This window comes from Chlamydotis macqueenii, chromosome 3 (assembly GCF_036417535.1).
Source record: "Chlamydotis macqueenii isolate bChlMac1 chromosome 3, bChlMac1.mat, whole genome shotgun sequence".
NCBI classification, from domain to species: Eukaryota; Metazoa; Chordata; class Aves; order Otidiformes; family Otididae; genus Chlamydotis; species Chlamydotis macqueenii.
In genome coordinates, this window is record NC_141558.1 from 8,023,732 (window position 1) to 8,043,094 (window position 19,363).

General features: G+C 43.6%; 1 protein-coding gene across 5 annotated transcripts in view; it reads right to left on the minus strand.

Moving 5' to 3' along the window:
* Window positions 1-19,363, minus strand: part of KLHL29 (kelch like family member 29) — a 401,554-nt gene that overhangs the window by 42,234 nt on the left and 339,957 nt on the right. For all 5 annotated transcript variants that reach the window (XM_086744242.1, XM_086744243.1, XM_086744245.1 and 2 more), the window contains 2 exons: window positions 14,769-14,968; window positions 8,079-8,338 (listed from right to left, as the gene is read on the minus strand). In XM_086744242.1, the coding sequence (XP_086600368.1) occupies window positions 8,079-8,338; window positions 14,769-14,968 (460 nt within the window). The remainder of the gene's footprint in view (window positions 1-8,078; window positions 8,339-14,768; window positions 14,969-19,363) is intronic.

Here is a 19,363-nt window from a genome sequence, read left to right on the forward strand (position 1 = left end):
GTAACACCCAGAGAGGTTAAAATAATGTTTCCCTTATGCCTTATAACTCATTTGAATCTTTAGCTGACTGTTCCTCCTACAAAGGATCCTTTGTGCTATCTGCCTAAAGAAACATGCTTCAGCTAGAAATACAAATACAGAAGTTAGATTACCCCTATTACGATACGGTTTTGCTCCAACAAACTGCTGTTTCAGCTCTTTATGTGTAATTTAAGAGAACTTTTAAAAACATTACAAAGTAGGAATACATTTGATTCATCTGAGAGCTACGGAGGAGATTTATGTTGTCTCACATAAAACCGAGTTCAGAGTCACCCTGCGTCCTGCACCAGCCCCATCTGAGAGCTGCGGCAAGGACCTCCTTGGATGGAGGAAGCCATCAGGGACAGAGCTGAAGCAGCATCAGTTCCCCACTGCTTAAATCTCCTTCAAATGAGAAGAGGGTACTCTAACTAATAAACATAATCTAAAACCCCCAAACTGGCAGATGCTAGCCTTTGATGCCTACCCTGCGGCCGGGTAATGAACTGCCCAGCGGGCTGTGCTGACGGTGATGGCTGGGGATGTTGCGTGGTGGCCAAGAAAGAAGGCATGCTGGAGCGGTGACGTGAGCGGTTCCTCCCCGCAACCATCTCCAGCCCAACTCCGGCTTCCCCAGCAGGCTGCCCAACTCAATACTAAAAACATTGCCAGCTCCAAGTTTCTAAGTGCAAGCCAAGCAGGGAACTGACTGGTTTCATAGAATCACAGAATGGTTTGGGTTGGAAGGGACCTTAAAGATCATCTAGTCCAACCCCCCTGCCTGGGCAGGGACACCTTCCACTAGACCAGACTGCTCAAGATCCCATCCAGCCTGGCCTTGAACACTTCCAGGGATGGTTTGGGGAAGCCAAAGCTGTTGGTGCACTGCTCTGCTGTTCTCAGAAATACGCCTTTTCAGCTAGATTTTCACGGTGCTGCCCTGTTCTTTGGTAATGAGAGTACTTGCTTTGATACATCTAACCCCAGGTTATTACAAAGACATGTTGTATTTCCAGTAACCTCCTGCAGATTCCTACACCCAAGGTTGCAACCAAGCCCACCCTAAGCTCTCTGGTGCGCTCGGTATTTATTCATCACCCGTACTGACTTCCTGGAATCGCAATGCTGCCTTCAGATGAAACCAAAAGGCTTGGTAGCACACCAGCTGACAGCCTGATAGTATCATGAGATAAACACGTGGCAGAAAATCCGGTTCGCAGGCGCTGGGTTCAGCCAGTGGCTTGATGGCGGGATGCCACATGCATAAATCTCATGCCTAGCAACAAAGAAAGAGCAGCCCCTCTGTCTTCCTGAAATAAGGTTTCAATGTGACATCTTTATGGCAGCACAGCTGACTAAACACTGTAATGTCATCAGCGCCGCGGAAAGCGAACTGCTGTCCTCTTCTCCAAACTGTTTGCAAAGCAGCACACAGGTAGGTATTTCTAGAGGTAATATGATGAGAGTTTTACAAATACGCAGGGAGATAAATCATTGGTCCCTTATACTTGGAATTTACTTGACACTAAGGCTTAAGAAAACTTCACTCTTACCATGCAATCTCCAGCTTGCTGACAAAACTCTACCAAATAAACCCTTTAAACTCCCCCACAGGTTATGACAGCAGTGAGTGGCATTTCTTTTGTTTATGGGCAGTCACCTAATCAAACACAGATGCACCACAAATGCACGCTGCCAGCAACAAAATGGCTGAGGCTTCTAAGATGCTTCACAGAACCAAGTAAACTCCTCATACGTTCATCCCTGCAACACACTGACACATGAATCCACGTGCAATAATTCTCCAAAATTCTCCTTGCCTATGGTGTAAAACGATTTTGTTTGTGGAGGTCGGTCCCGAGTGCTGGGGCCATGTGCAGCACAAGGCAACGCCAGTGAGCACGCGCGAGGAGCTGGTTGAGGACGTGTCTTGGTAAGGCCATTGCTTCAGCAACAGCAGAGAAATAGTTTATAAAAAATAGGAAAATGTGTTGGAAAAGCCACAAATGAAGAGACTGAGAAGACTGGGAGACAAGGGAGCTCCTCAAAGCAATATAAACTTCAGAGAAATAATTCAGTTGATTCCCAGTTAAGGGTATCTCTTTAAAAAAAAAAAAAAAATTAGCTTGAGGGGAATTTAAGGAACTGCTAATGTCACCTGCATCCTCTTTTTTAAAAAAAAACTTAATGCAGTTTCATCCTCCAATACATAGCTAAGGGCATGTTCCTGCACTGATTCTGTTCCTGCTGCTGCCTTTTCTTCTCCCTCTCTAAGCCTGTACAGGTTCTGAGTGTGTCTGCAAAAGGCTCATTTAAATCCGAGCTCTTTGAGCAGCCCATCCCTGGGAAATCACAAGGGTTACTGCTCATCCCTTGCATTTTTCCCTTTCAGATAAATGGGAGCTTCTTGCACTTTCATTATGGCACCTTTTTGAATTTGTCTGCTCTTCCCACAAATGGATTTCAAAGCATCAGGGTAGCCTGGGCTTTTCAAAGAGGCCTAATTGAACTGTAATAGCGTGTTAGTGCCTAATTCACTTAGGCTCCCTTGGAAGCTTCCTTTTCATACTCATTCCAGCACTGCTTTCCTGAAGCTTAATGCCCTTAAGTACATTGATTGATCAATTAATTTCCTATTATGATGAACTTAAGTAAGTTGTACATGCTGGTATTGCATATCAGCATCTGAACATACCATTGCCTCCCTGTTGCCACTGAGCAGAGTAGGGATTGTGCTTGTTCCCTGTCAGATTCTCCATTTTCTTGGAGCAATCTGCTCTTCTGTGTAACTTTGGAGACTCTTTAAAATGTGCCTGAGAACTTACGCTACCATCTCAAGAGCCTAACCACAGACCAGCGATCCTCCATCTGCTCTCTCATGGTTACCCACCCCTTCTCCTCCGCAGGATCTTGCCTCTAACTGCCATTCTCTGTCACTGCCAAAATATAGCTCATGGGCATTTGTAGCATTTTTGACATAAATCCTTTCCTCCTCTCCATCACCTCTCCTTACCCTCACTGACAGATATAGGGCTTTCAGGTGGGCTTTGTGTTTTCTTAGACTAATTTGCCAAGTCTCAAATTCATCCCAGTGGTCCTTACTGCTGTCACACTCCTTGCATCCTTCCAGGCAACTCCTCTCCTTGGGGCTTCAAACACTTGTAGGTATTTATCCCTCTTTAGCTGTCATTAGGCCAAGTCATGCATATTCAGATCTTTTAATCTTTTTTTTTTCTCACATCAGTTCCTTCAGTCTTTTAATAATTTGTGTTGCTCTTCTCTAAATTACCTCCATTTGTCTACGCAGCTTTGGTTCTCAGGCACCATGAAGATGCTGTTTAGACAAATCTGCCTCTGAGGACACAAGTTCATAGAAGGCTTGTTAATGCCTTTATGGTGGAGACATTTCATTTTGCTGCAGGACACTGTGATTTTAAATAGGGTTTAAAAAAAGGGCACACGATGATATCCTTGCAGAATGCAGCAAAAGGTGACTGCCATTCAGCCGAGCTTCTCTGTCACTCATTGCTGCAGTACCTGCCTCTCTTCCAGTGCTGCTCCAGGCAACTTATCGAAATCTTTGTCCTCTCCTCACTTCTTGTCCCTCCTCAGGGCGAGAGGAAAGCTTCATGCACTGGGAGTCTTGTTTTCCCAGGCTTTCTGTTATTAACAAACATGTTGCTGTGGTTTTTTTATGTCAGAGAAAACAGATATAACTTTGGACTTGGGGCAGAAAGTGGGAAAGTTTCCAACAATCTTTGGTACGTCCGTGCTCTGGGCAGGCAGCAAATTGCTGCACATCCAGCATCTTCACATCTTCCCCATCCCACATGGATGCAGGGCACGACTGCAGCTGTTAGTACCAGTGGAAAATACGGCTCGTTATCCACCGGATCCTCCCAACAGCCCACATGGGAGACATCACTTCCCTCCAGCTTATAGCGTAAGAAATGGGGGCAGAAAGGTGAAACAACCTGCCCAAGGCCACGCAGAGAGCTGGGGGATGAGCTCAGGTGAAGACTGCACGGGGCCTGGCAGAAATCTTCGCTCGTTCAGATGGCTCAGACCATCCTTGTTTCCAGACAGCAAAGCCTCCATTATACAATATATTTTTTGCATGAGTTTGCCGGAGTTGTAATAAGCTTATCAAGGGGATAACTGTTAGGATAAACCCTACAATCTTGTCCATCAGTCAGGAAGAGAAATAAATAGAAAAACCAGTAACTTCAGCTTTTCCAGATGCGTCAGTCAGCTGCAGGCTTTCCACTCAGTGACAAGCAATCAAGAGAACTCCTACAGCCAGCGCTCCGTGTCTGCTGGTACAGGAAATTACCTACCTAGTCCAGACCTCACATCACAGCCTGCTTTTTTTGGTTAGACTGATTCTACACGACTGCACTACCAGCAGCACGAAAATAGCTCCATAAACGTTACCATATGAGGCGGCGTGCTCCTGCAATGCACTGGATACAGCTATTTACCAAATCCTAGCTTAACATGTATGACGTTCTCTGAACTGTCTCTCTGTCTTATGTAGATGGATCAGTAACCTTTAAAGCACTGTTATTCTCTCTTTGTAACAAGGCTTAGGTGTTGTTTTTTTGTAACGCCACCGAACACTTCTATAAGCACCGTAAGACTTTGTATGAGCACAGAACTAAAAGTCAGCCAGAGCACAGCTTTTCAACTTGCCTTCCAAACAAATCCTGGTTCCTTCCCTGCCACTGCCCTCCAGCCCAGTGAGGAAAGAAATAACAAAAGTAGAAGCAATTAGATACTCGAAGAAGAGCTTTTAGAAAGGCAGAGAAGAGCAGGAAGATAGAAAACTCAGTGATCTTCCAGGACAACGGGAAGCTCAGCTGAAAATCTCCTTCCCAGAGGCTCTCAGAAAGGGATCTGGACAGGAGGGCAGGCAGTGATGGATAAGCTGTCGTAGGAGCGTGGCAAAAGGAGCTGCGGTGTGGGGAACACAAGTGGTGAGATTTACTGTCCCCAGGTGTAAGCTTGCACTCCAGAGTGACACAAAGCCATTAAGGCAGAAGGAGATTTGGAGGGCTGCAGGTGCCCTGGGGGCAGAGAGTGCTGATTTAGAGAGAGGGCTGCTTCTCCAAGCTCCTCCGTGGGGATGTCTCTGCTGAGCACAGCCCTGCCAGGCTTGGCCAGGGAAGATGGACGTGCAGGTGAGATGAAGAGCACAGACCTTTCCCTGTTTGTGCCAGACATCCACCTTTGGGAGACTCATCAATGCAATGCTTGGAAGAAGCTGCCAAAGAGGCATTTTAATCACCTGCCATTGCAGCTACTGAAAATAAAAATGTGATCGTAAAGGCAGGCAGGCAAAACGGAAACTGGGAGAGGGGAGATATGAAGAAAGTGCAGGCCCTGGAAATCCAGGCCCTGAAAGATTTAACTGCCAAGACTGCCTTGAGGAGAGAGAAATAAAATCGACTGGTCACCTTACCCAGGTGGGTTTGGGGCTGTTACAATTCACGGCTAAAACCTCTCCAGCAACCCTCCCAACAGATCCCACCAGCTGAGCGCAGAAGCCACAATCGTGCACTGGTGTCCCTCATGTGCTGGTTCCCCACCCCAAAGAGTGTAAAAAGAGTTGAGTGAATCCACCTCACCAAACTCTGACTCAAGTCACCATATCCATGCACAGCTCCCGCAGGAAGGTCCGCCCCGTGTTTGCTATTGCCATGGTTGCCCAGTTCTGCAAAGCTCTGAGCAGCCCATGCCTCTCACGGGAGGTGGGGCAGCTCCCAGCGTGGTGGGCCTTGCTGCACACCAAGCACAAATTTTCACTCATCATCTTTATCAGAAATAAGATTATTTAGGTCTGTCTTCCTTCCTATCCACCATCAGAGCTATTTGTTCCTGAGCTCTGAAAATGCAGAAGTCATTACTGTAAAGATGGTACTTTTCATGGTAAGTATGAGTTCCTACTTTTAGAAAATAAGTACCTATTTAACAAAGAGCTGTCTGATAGATCAAGCAGTTCACAGAGTACAAAAAAAAATGAGAGCTACGATCCAAAGAAACTAGTGTAGTGGTAGGACTGGGCATGAAAATAGTTATCTGCTTGCTATCTTTAACATTAATTTATTCAAGACCCTAATCTCTGGATAAATACAAATTAAAAATTAAAAGCCCTCGTAAAGCAATGCATGAAACCAAAGCACCACAGAGAAACTTGGAGAAGCAAATAAAACTGCCATCGTAAACTACAAAGGCACTGCAGAAGCAGGGCAGAGGGGAAGGCAGCTTGGAAATAAAAAAACGCCAAAACCAACCCAACCGCAACACGAAAGGAAGAGAGGAGGAGATGATGACGGTTGTGGCAGCAGTGAGAGTGGGGCAAGAAAAACCACCACTTAAAAACCCAAATTCATAACATCACCGCAGCAGGGCACAGAAGGAAATATTTAAACCAGCAATTTTGAAAACGTAACCCAGACCGCCCGGTGAGTGACACCTTCTGTCTGCACCAGGCAAACAGGCTCCTGCCGCAGGGCTCCCGTGCTCCAGCCCCTGGGAACAATTCCCGAGGTTGCATTAACTTCAGAGCTGCACAGAGCTGAGTGCTGTCATCAGACTTCAGGCAAGGAGTGAAATACTCTGTAAAACTGTGTTTTTCAAGACCAGTGAGAGCCAAAAAGGGGTTCATTTCAATAAATCCATCAGATGGTGTAAATATTTTAGGCAGTAGTAACACTGGGCAATATTAAATGGCATCCCTGGTATGTGCAGGAGGCGGCCAGAGAGACCAGCGGGTCCCCAGCACAGGACTGCCCTGCTGAGCTATGTCACCCACTCTCACAGGGCAGGACAAGTTCAGATAAAGCCCCACAGAGCTGCAGGTTGCTGGCAAGGGCCAGAGGCTGAGTTGGTAGCGCCAGTGCAGGCAGCAAGGCACCACCCTTAATGCCCTTATCCTCATCCACCAGCCCTGTGAGGTTGGGAATTGCTATTTCTCCCACTTTCCAGGTGAGGGACAGAGATACAGCTGCTCTGGATCACATCCAGTGATGTATTTAATATCTCACTGCACATTTAGGTGCTTGAATACCCATTTAAATCAAAACTGCACAGCCGTTCACGATGTGGGATGGCATCAACAACATGTGGCCAAGGGTTTCCTTGAATCCCAGTATGGTCCATAAGGAACTGGACTGTCCTCCTTAAACTAGCCAGAACTGCAACTGGGCATCAACAGAAGTCGGCCTTGCCAGGATGGCCCAGCAACTTTGGCCTCCAAAGAAGCAGAAAGGGGGGAAACAATCTTCCCCTTCTGGGGACCACGGCGAGAACTGGCCTCCAAAATGAGAGGTCTGGGGTACAGGCCACCACAACTCACTACGCAGGCAGGCTGACTTGCAAGAGCTGCACTGAAGGCAAGTGGCAAGTTTTTAAATATCACCAGAGACATCTGGTCCCAAGGACAATCATCAGCCTCCAAACAGTCACCGCTTCTAGCATTTATCTGGAGACAGTGCTGAGCAAAGTAATACACTCAGTTTCTCAAGTCGAGAGCAGACTGCATAGCTCAGACAGTTGACGAAAGGCTAACTCTAATAAATATAAAATACCCAAGGGGTTATCTAAGCAGCCAATAAAGATACAGAATATCTTTTTTTTTTTTTTATGTACTGAAGTTACACTCATTCAGTATGTGGTAGCAAAAGAAACACAGATTTTCTGACAGATTCTTATTTCCCACTGTTACTGAAACGCATCTCCTTCTTAAAGCAACATCTCACACAACTCTAATCCTTCCCGATTTATCTCTGACCAGGCCTGCAGCCAACAACTTGAGACCCTAGCTTTGTACTGTGCAAATGAGATTTTGATTCTAAATGATCAGATACGGGGATCAGATTTTGAAATTAAATGCATTTTGTGCATAGCCTTCATTCCCTTTCTCTTTTTTTTTTATCTGAACTGCCCATCCCATCTCCCACACACCCTCATGTTTAAAATTGCACAGGGATGGTTTCTATTTTAAAAGAGGCATTAATGGGAACAGAGCAGAGTGAGGCTGCTGAGATTATTTTTACCTGAGCTCTGATTGCAGCGTCCTTCTTAATCCACTTTATCACTGTTTCATACACCAGCTCCTCTGCTTTGGTGTTCAGGCTGTCATTGGACATGTAGGAAATGAAGTCGTCTTTTGAGATATTAAGGATCTCTTCTTGGTTTGCCACCTCTGGGAAAATCTGTAGGGCGTATGCTTTGGCCATGTTGTATAGTTCAGTGCACTGCATGGCTTCAGCCATGGCTAATATTCCTAAGCAGTTGCTAGCAGTCAGTTGTTTTTCTAAAAGGAGCAGGGGAAAAAAAAAAAGTAAGTGAGAATTATTAAAAGTAAGATTTAAATTTTTACCAAGATCGTGAAAAAAATAAATGCCACAGACAAACCTCCAACCCTAATTAATTTCAGGGAGTTAATGAGAAGCAGCACCCTGGGTTACTTTAGGATTGGGATTTAAAGTACGAAATCAAAATCTGTCTAACAACTGAGCTGGGGATGGGGGGAGAAATGCACTTTCTGAGTTTGCTTTTCGTGTAAGCCTTCACAAGGCACTGGGGAAACCTACTGACATAACAGTATCTGGGGCTTCCCAAGGGACGGGAACCCAGCCAAGAGACTGCTGCTATTTCTGCCGCCCACAACGTTGCTTTAAGAAACAGCAAAGATGTAAAACGCCAGTGCAGACACTTAAGAATAAATGCAAACAGCACTAAGGACGTTTCTGAGGATGCTGCAGTCACTTTATGATAATTTCTGCCCTGTTCAGCTAAGCTACTTCAAATAAAAAAAAAAAATCCTCCCTCCTCCTTTTTTTTTTTTTTTTCAAAGGAACTTTGTTGCTGTTGAATGTGATGACATCCCTTATGCAAAACACAGATTATACTAACGCCTTCTGTTAAATGTTGTGTAGTGGGTTTCAAAGAAAATCATGCACAGAGGAGACAGCATTATCTCCTACCCAGCAAACAGAAGTAACGGCGCAGTGTGTAGCTTTGCTTTAGAAGTGTGCTACACCACACATTTGACTGCACTTTTTTCCTTTTCAGTATTCTGAAGAAAAACCCACCAATTTCAGACATTTATAAGAGGAACTTTCAGATTCTTCTCAGCCTTTGTTAACCATGCCACTACTAATAGGCAGAATATATTCTTTTAAGATATAGGACCAAGAAAAAGAATTAAAATGAGAGAGAGAGACTGACTGCAACAGATCACAAAAGCACCAGTACCAGCGGCAGGCTCCTGTGCTGTCAGAGCAAGAGTGTGTCACATCTGGGCAGTATCATATCCCAGCGCGCTATTTCAGAGCAGCGGACAGGAACGTGTGATAGCCCCACACCTCTTCAAACAAAACTCTCATCAGATTGCTTCTGCTGGAAATGCTCGGGGATTTTTCCCTACACCCAGCTTCTGCCTTCATCGGATTTAAAACCTGCAAGCTACCTATACATGGCTTTTATTAAAATGGGCTTATGACCTACTTTTTTTTTTTTTTAACCTGGCATGAGATTAGGAATTTTGTGGGTTTTTTTTTTTTTTCCCTCCCCTAACTCTTTTTATTTTCTTTTACAGATGCAGCAATCTTGAAACTAGGTTATCTCATTTTGCATCAGTTGATTGTACTGACTCCAAGGAGCCCATTTCCTCAAGCAGACGGCAGCAACGGCAACGCTTGCTGTCAGAAGATTTTGTCACTCAAAGACTGCCCAGAGACAGGCTGCAAACTGATAGCTATGAAGCACAGAGCTCCCAAAATTTCAGCTTTTCAAAAAAAAAAAAAAAAAGAACCAAAAACATCTTCCAGGTTCCTTGGTTCTGTCTGCTGGCACAGTTTCATGTGTACATATGGCTGGGGGTAAAATAATCACCTAACAGAGCCCAAAACTCTAATCATGGCTTGGAAAACTCTCAAGTCAGAGATAAATCTGATGCTGCTCCATCTTATCCTCATCAGGTTTATAATAAAGTTTGACTCATTAAGCAGTTGTTTACTAGCACATGATGGAAAAGACTTGCAAGAATGAGTCTTTGCCATCAAGGGACTGGGTTTGCCTCCATCAGAGGGATTCCCATACCGTCCCCAGCTAAGCCTGTGGCGTGGGGCAGAGGAAGCACTGGTCGTGACTGGTTTCTTCTCATCTGGGCAGGTTTTTCTGTCTCTAACAATGCTGGGTGACTGATACAGCCTGGTACACCAGCTTCGAAGCAGTTCCACCTTCTCCCTTTCAGCTTCACTCCCTCCTCTTCCTCAAGAAACTGCCTGGTGGCAGACTCGAATGAAATTCTTCACAAGAAATTATCCCTGTCTGATGCAGCAAGTATGACAAGGCCATTCAGAGCGAGGTCCCGGGGAGATGCAGATTGCGTTATGTTCAGGAAGCTGCTGATGCACTTCTTTGCACTTCATCACTTTTGATGTGATGAGCAGCACAGCAAGGTGGGCGCAGCGATGTCTTTTTAAGATGAGGGCTGGCATGTGAACTAGAGGGAATCATTGCAGGTGAGCAAGACAGAGGCTGGAGGAACAGCTATAGGAGGCACGGAAAATCTCTATCCTGTGAACAGAAAAAACATGCCCTCAATTTTTCACCGCTGACTCCAAATTTGGGAGTGAGATTGATCTCACTTGACTCCAGCTGTCTATGGTGCAACTGAGCAAACTTAGTATCTCTGTAAACAAAGAATTCCGAGAACCAATCTGGCAGTGTTTTGAATTAATCTGGTGATATTTTGGATAACTACTTCAGGATGAGCAGACCCATGCCTTACCAACGCCTGTTACTCTTCACTGACTATGAAGGGAGCCTACATGACTACTTAAGGTACAGACTTCTGCTGTATAACACAGCCCACCCCAAGTGACTGTTTGCAATCTGGGGACACTTACGAATATCGACATGACAAAGACAGCTAAGGACCAGTTCTGCTCCATCTGCTCCTGAGCCATTTTCCTTTGGATGCTGACATGTTTACAATAATTGCTGTTCTTGCCACAGTGATGCTGGACTTGTAACAACCCATTTTTGTGGAGTTTCACCTTCAGCCCTTTCAGAACATGTCTGCTGGTTGCTAAGCTATTCCCAGTGCTCAAGGACAGTTCATAACAGATATATGAATGGACTTTAAGGATATCAGATGTAAGCTAGTAGGTTCTCACTGGTCTGAGACAGTGCTGAACCGCATACTTGTATCTATGGATGTCACCATATAGCCGATCAGCAGCCACTATTCTCCACTTAGATGTGATTTTGGAATAGGATCCTGTGCAGAGACATCATGAGATACTCATCCAGGCAGACTGCTAAGACCGCACTTCTGAGAGTGCAACAACTTGAGATAAAGGCAGTGATAGATGGTATGTAGGAAGAATTACCTAGCAAGATTGTGGTAACAGTATGATGGAAGCTCAGTGATTGAGTGCTCCCCTCTGTGTCCATTAAGTAGTGTATTTTTGCTTAGAGATGGTTTCTAGATGATGACTTGTATACGACTAAAATTAACATAAAATCTGCCTTTCCTCATTTTACTCTGCGTGCATTCTGGTGGGGATCTTATTCCTCAGGTATGCCTACTAGTGTCAAAAGCATTTGAAGATGGGTGATAGGTGGAAGACTTCTGGATGCATTCACTTCCCCTGTGAGAGTGGTCCTCATTTTTCCTATCTTCAGATATGGTTGATGCTTCAGTTTCTCCAGGCTGGGCAGCGTGGCTCTCCAGTTGGCTCAAAATTGGATGAACCTTGGATGAACTAAAAATTACCCATAATACTTTCTCTTGAATTCATAAGGACCACAAAGGCCTCTTCTTTCCTAAGATGCATATGCCTGTTCATGCTGAACTTGGCATGGGTCTGTCGTTCAGTTTTTCTCATAGCTCCCTCTCATACTCTTTGCAAACTTTGCTTTGTGCCCTTTGCCCAGAAGACTAGGAAAATTCAGAGCTCTTGCTCTTTTCTGTTCTCCTCCATGAATTTAACAAGTTCAACCAACTTCTTTAGACTGAAGGAAGAATACTTTTATTTTATCGGCAGCAGGCTGAAGTACAAGCTCAGGATTTGTTCATTCTTGTGATGAGTGTCCCTGCATCACAGACCCAAATCATCATACTGATGAATCTCCTGAAATCTTATTTGTGCCATGACTGTGAGTTTAGCATAAAACAAATATAAAAAAAAAAACAACAAAAAAACCCTCAAGTCTTCAGCCATATGAATGGAGGAAATACCTATGATGTCCTGACCAGTTTGCAAACATTTGCCCAGTTATCATATGGTGCCTGTATGAACTTGTCAGCATCGTTGCATCAGTTGGTGCAAAACTGTTGTAATTTCTCATGGTCTAGACAAAAGCAGAGGAGACAGCATGTGGGGGAGAGAGAGAACATGGCTATAATTAGCCCATTAAAGCTGGTTAAGAAATCTCCTGTTGAAATGAAACAATTTCCCTGACGCACTTCCAGCATGTTTCTACCACAAAGTGCAAGCAGATCTGGGGTGCCTCTGCCCAGCGGTGCTGAGAGGTCCAGGAAGGAGACACAAGAGCTGCCTGGACATCAACCAGTTAGGATCCTGCTGGAGCTTCACAGCTGAAAAAGGATGGCCTGAATTTTCCCTGAGATGGTGCTGTGCTGAAGAGACTTATTAATTTACGGCTTTCACTTGTTTGGGCCTCTTTGGACTTCCCTCCAGTTCTCTCACTATTTAGAAATGGCCACTGATGGGAGAGAATCCAGTCCATACTGCTGAATCCTCCAGAAACCCTGGAAAAACCCTGATTTTTAGCATATTTTTGCTTTGTGGAGCAGAGGTGGCGGTGATGAAAAGAAAAAACAGAGCCACAGAGAAGACAAAACGCCTTTCCCTGAACTTTTTAGATGGCAAATGCTCTGCTATCTCTGTAGAGCAATCCAGTCACAGCTATAAATAAAAATAAGCAATTACACTCCATGAATCCTCCAAATGAGAATACAAAATTTCAGCGACTCCCCATATATCACTGAGCTTATAACCAACTCTACTATTTCATACCCTAACATGGTTCACTGAATTCAAGTATTAACTATTGGAAAAGAGAAATCTCACATTGATTTAGTGAAATAAATGTCTTTTGGTTTTGTGGCTGAATCTTTAGAGACAGTGCAACTTAAACTGGAAAGGCCGTGAGATCTCTTCACTGTAAAAGGTGGTGAAGGGACGCTGCGGAAAGCAATGCCAGAGGCAGAGACCTCACTCAAGCTGCACAACCATCACAGTGGGATTGCAAAGCACAGACTTTGTTTCCCCACCACCCATCCATTTGAGAACAGACTCTTAAACAAGCGATGTATAAAAAGCTGGAAAGAAGAGAAGATTGCAATACCACAAATTCTTTACTGACGCTTGCACTGTACCAGCCCTGTCACACCACTCATCTTGTCAGCAGGTCAGCTTAGCAGTGAAAATTAACACAGCAGTAAACTGGAATCATCTGAGGTTTGCCTGGGTTTTTTTTTTTTTAATGACTACATTTTCTAAACTCTCATCTTCCACACTCTTTAATTCTAGATGTCAATTTTAAATGAGACCTGCCCAAGAAGAACCTATAGTTCATGTGGGTTGAAGATATATTTGGGGTCCAGAGTGAATAAGATCTTCCATACCAAGTTCAGGGAGCCTGAACAGGAATCAGAAGTCCAGAAGAGATATTTGGAACTTGGACATGGGAAGTAAGTCATATCACACTTTTGTATTAATAAGTTTGTGTTATTCACTATAACCATGTTAGTGAAGGAGTGGCATATGATACAGGCAATTTGAACCAACACGTGTTTCTGTTGAGCTCCAGTTCTGCCTCCTCTTCTGCCGTGACAGCAATGGGGCTGGCTGGTTTCAGTTCAGACTAGTAAAGCTTAGTTAACGGAGCTGGAAACCTTGGACTGTTTTGAAGCAGTCTATGCTGGAAAATAGATGGAAAGTGAAAGGAGCAGGATGACATGGTGCTCCGGATGGGAAGAATAGGCTTCTCGTGGCCATGAGAGGATGGACAATGGCACTGGTGATGATGTTGTTCGGCACACCCTTGCTAGGGAAAACACTCCCCGTGTACCCAGGGCACACCAGCTGCGGGCACACCAACATTTCATTCCCACTCGCCTTTGTTATGACATGTATACATCAGACCATAACTCTGTATGAACCAACAAACCCTGCGAATTCAACCTGCAGTAGTTCAACCAGATCTTGTTTACAAGAACATTGGACATGTGAAGGATTTTCTCATGGATGCCAGAAAACTGCAGATCCTGACTCCTCTGTGGGAGTCCACCTTCAGCTCTTTCAGTGCCTGCCCAAGCTGGGCTGGTGTAGCACCCAACACTTGCTGCCACAGTTATAAGCAACTTGTGCATTACAGCCTGGTATCTGTGCAGGGATCAACCTCTGGGAAATGAAATGTCATCACGACATCCAGTATGAAACAAGATTCAACAAAATAAGTCTATCCATGATGTGAAAGCAGTTGCCACTCAAACAACAGGCTACACTTCCCTCAGTCTTTTTTCACTGGCCACTGTGTCACCACTTTAAATTCAAATCTCAACCTGAATAAATAAGGTGTTTAAAAAAAAATTATTATATTTAATCTTGAGTTTCCTAATTATCTTTTAAGAGTTGTTAGAAGAAAGGCTTACAAACCTTAAAATAAAATCTTAAAACTTCACTAGATGGAGTGATTCTTACCTAGAAATGAAACGCAGACTTTACAGAAAGTGTGAAACTGGAACTTGCTGGCAGCTTCCAGTAGGGTTTTTGCATTGGCTGAATCTATGATCAAAGAACCTGTGTAAACAAACTCCAGGAGTAATTCCAGGACATCCGCAGTGAGGTTGGACATGGCCAATTCCAGCTTCTCCCCGCTTCTGCTACTGTCTCGCGGTGACCTGGTAACAGCAGACAATTAAATTACGGACATTGCACCATCCCCATTTTGTCGGCATTTACTGATTAGTGAGGGCTAGAAAATCGCTTTGCACCTCATTCTATTTCTCCATTTTTTTTGTTTACGGAACTGAAGAATATGAATTTTAAAATAACTGAACTTAAAAACTTTAACTGGATCTGAAAGAGAAGAGTCTTAAAGCAAGTCTTACAAAAAATCTGTTTATTGCTACTCTGCATTTTCATGCAAAAACAGTTGCAAAAGAAAAGGAAAGGAAAGGAAAGGAAAGAAAGAAAAAGAAAAATGAATGAGCCAACATTAATGAAAATGAGGAACAGGATTAGCTTTCAAAGGGAAACAATACATTTTAATAGCTTGGTTAACATCTCATCTTCTGTGCAGAATGTAACTGTTAAGGAAAAAACACTCTCCAATTTCAAGAGAAAAGGTCATCTACTTTTTCAGGAATCCAGCACTGGAATAATTTTAAATGTCATGTGCATTTAGGGATACATTTAAAGACCTTTTCATATAACATAACAATAATAAATATTAATTTCTGTTTAGCTTGAACTTCTTAGTATATTAAAAAATAGAGATGATAAATATGATATGCATATACAGAAGGTCATATAAAAATATATATATGCTTATTCTAAAAATCTATTGTTTCCTTTTAGGCACTAAAAAAAGAAAGCCCTTCATGGCAATTGCTTTGAAAACTGAATACAAGACAAGATAGACAGACAAAATGGTTAGAGCAAAGAAGGGAGAGGGGGGAAAACAACAACCAGCTCTGCCACAGGAAGCCAGCAGCCATCCTCTAGGAGTTTCATGACCGTGGCCTACGGTTTTTCCTGCACGGAGTGCTGAACAATTTGGGGATCAAAGTATCTCCTGCATTTGAAGTGTGGATTAGTGCTTGTGAAATTATTGGACAAAAAGAAAATTATACTGAATTAATGTAAGGGCCGAGTTCTTAATGCATGGTTGGCTGATGTGTCTGCAACTCTAAAGACAGGTTACACCTGAAAGACAAAAGTGGTGATAAATTTGGTAACATCAAGGAGGGGAGGGGAAATCTGTTGGAGTAAGAAAATAAACTCTTTTAATGGTTAGGACCATCCAGCACCTTCTCAAAGAAACATGAACTTCTCCTAGTCCCTGGACAGTCAACGTCTGCTCGTTCCAATTCTGCTAGAGTACTTGCAAAAGCCATTGCACGACTGACACAAAACCGGCATACGATGCTGCGTGACTTAGACGGACTGGCCAAAGCATCACTGGTCACAGGCAATGCCAGCTTTAAGCATGAGCAAGAGCACTACCAACCTCTTGGATTCACAAAGCTGACTAGAAAGGTGATGGTCAGACCTCTACTACCACAACGGAGGAAAAATAAACGAATATGAGGTTTGGTTTTCTTCCCTCATGTCACCCCACCCACCCCAAAATCATTTGGGGAAATGCTTAAAATTTGCCGTGAATGCTCTGTCATTGGTCTTCCACTGGCTAGCCCTGTTCAAGTCAAGGGCACAGCTTTAACTTACACGAATCTCTGCAAGATCAAAGCTTTAAAGAGGTTTCATTTTTCTACTCAAGGTATTTAGATGGTGTCCATTATCACAATGGAGGAGCAGCTAGCAGTCAGTCCCTCATTTCATAAGCTTCTCTAAGGTAGTGAATGATGGTTACTCCCATTCAAAAAGGAAAGTGAGGCACAAAGAGACAGATACCCTTGCCTTTGACCATAGAGGAAGTCAAGGGCAAAAACCCCATTTTTAAATTCTAAATATTGGACTATTCATTTGCATGGGGATACAGGTGGGTTAGATCCTATTGCAGAAGCAGACGGATAAGAACACATACTGATCACGGCATCTGTGGTACCCCTCCGTGCACAGATGTGTACGCTGCCCTGAATCCTTATGCTTTATCACACCACAATATTCCTTCTCAACTCTTGCATATGGATTCAATTTTGCACTCAAGGCAGAAAACCTCAGGTGTCAAAACAAAAAGAGTTGCCATTTCCTAGATCCTCAAGAGGATGTCACAAAATGTTATTTTTTGTTCTCACACTCACATACCAATAACATTCCCCATATATGATTTATCTCCAGCGATGCACACATCCGGTGCCGCACCCTAGGCTATCCAAATGCCTCCTGGTACTGACAAAATTCTTGCTGAATTGTTTCCCAGAGAAGTCAGTACCTGACAATGAGTTCATATTCACGCGGGCTGGTTAATAAGGACACTGCCTATAATTTAAGTGAGTTGTGGAGGTACCCAGCAAGCAACAGAATCAGGCTCTTTGCACTGTGGGAAGCCCCACCACAAGGAATTATTTATTTAATGCCACTAATTGCACTGTGCTGGCGACGGCTGCGGGAATGACTGCGCATGACCCGGTGGGAACCACAGGCTCTCTCCCAGAGCAGTGACGAGGAGGCACAAAGGAAAGGATGACATGACATCAATGTCAGCACAGACGCACACCTGTGTTAGCAACAACTGCAAGCTGCTATTTTTCAGAATAATTAAGTAATAATCTCTTTTACTTTGTAATACACCAAGCAATAAACTGCTGCTGCAATTGATTAAACGCCAAAGAAAAGCTAAGGTGTTTAATCAATCACTAGAGCCACTTATGGCAAATATAATACAAAGCTACAGAGATTATTGATATTACACAATGAGCCAGAAATGGGAAAGAAAATCACCCCTATTCCTTCCTCTGCGATGCCTCGAATGCATTGTGCTGCTTTGCCTGCGCTTTCTAAGCAGCGAGGGCTTTGGCACCAGCTTTAGCCAGGCCAAATACTGAGTGCAGGCTTGGTCCAGCCCGCAAAGGGAAATGGGAACGGCTCTGCTCTCCACGCTGGGGATCTAACTTGGTACAGGCTGGAGAACAGCTAGGGAATTGATTGAAGCAGGTCCTAATGGATCAAAAATGAGCTTTTGAAGGAAGGGAAGGAAATAATACGGTGACAAAGGCTGATGTGACTGAAGTAGGAAATGCAGAGATTCCATAAATTTCTTCTTTGAAATTATTTCAGTGAATCAGGTTGTGGCATCCCCCTCCAAGTGTGACTAAAGCTTTCTATGTTTCTTGTTTTCACGTGTATTAAAACACCAATATGCTCTGTGCAGTCATACTTCATCTATTTGGGACAGAGCCTTCTCTCAGCCGCTCTAGAAGAACCGCAGTGAAGTGGCTAAAGCTGTATTACAGGAACAGAATTCAGTCCTGTAAATGCATATGCAGTGGATCAGGGAAAACCTGTACAAATGCACACAGCTGTGCCTCGAACAGCCCACCCTGTATCATGTCAGGAGGAGATTTGTCAGTGGCATCAGTAGATGCAAACATTTAGAAAAGTCTGCTCTCAGAAAAGCACTGACTTCTTGCCTTAAGAGTTGGGAAAAGATAGAGCTCTGCCTGGTACCTACACTCCCGTTCCCCCATCCCGGCACAAACATGGGATATTTTGGGGATGGAGAGCCTGCCTGCTTCGTGTTTCAGTCTCACCTGGAGCCAGGCAATGTACACTTATTGTCCGTGGACATCATTACATGTGGCACATTCTGCTATTTGCCCTGTGAACTCTAACGTTTAAACAGAATGATGTCATTTTATTGGCCTTGTAATCATTGCTCATATTATAAAGGTCACACATTTCACATTGTGGCAGAAAATCAATAGCTCTCCCAACAGCCTCTGGGGGAAAAAGTTTTGCTTCTGAAGAATAATATATAATAAACAATTTCAGTCCTTACTTTATCATGGCTGTAATCTTGGAGAATAGCTACAGTAAAAATCTGGCAAAGGCTGATATATAAACTCATTAAAATTAGGAAGTGATTTAGAACAGGACTTTAAAAAAGATTTATCTTGAGCTAAATAGCAAAGAGGTTTGTTTAGGTCTACATTTAAACAAGCTCCAAGAGCTCTTTAATAACTTAATTTTATGGTAGCTGTTGGGGAATTCTTTCAGATTCCCAAATCACGTATTTCTCCAACAAGGTGATAGACCTGAGCAACACGCAAACAGAACGGAACCTGCAGATAAGCAGGAGGCACAGATAATGCTAAGGGGGAGTTACTGAAAAATATTTGGTATTGTCTGGAATAATTAGGTCTAAAAAAATAGCCAACGCCTTTGGACATACTCTGGCTACTTATCCTTCAACTTAATTACTTAAACTAGAGAAGACAAAGGCACAGGGAACCTTTTAAAGCGAAAGATGGCTCGACTACTCTCTGAAATAACAAATCAAAATCGGTGTCCCTTTCTGTTAACTAATAAACAGAAAAGAGCTGAAACACTTAAATACTAATAGCAGGGAAAATAGCCCTAAAACCTCATCTGCAAGATTAGGAGTGGATCCG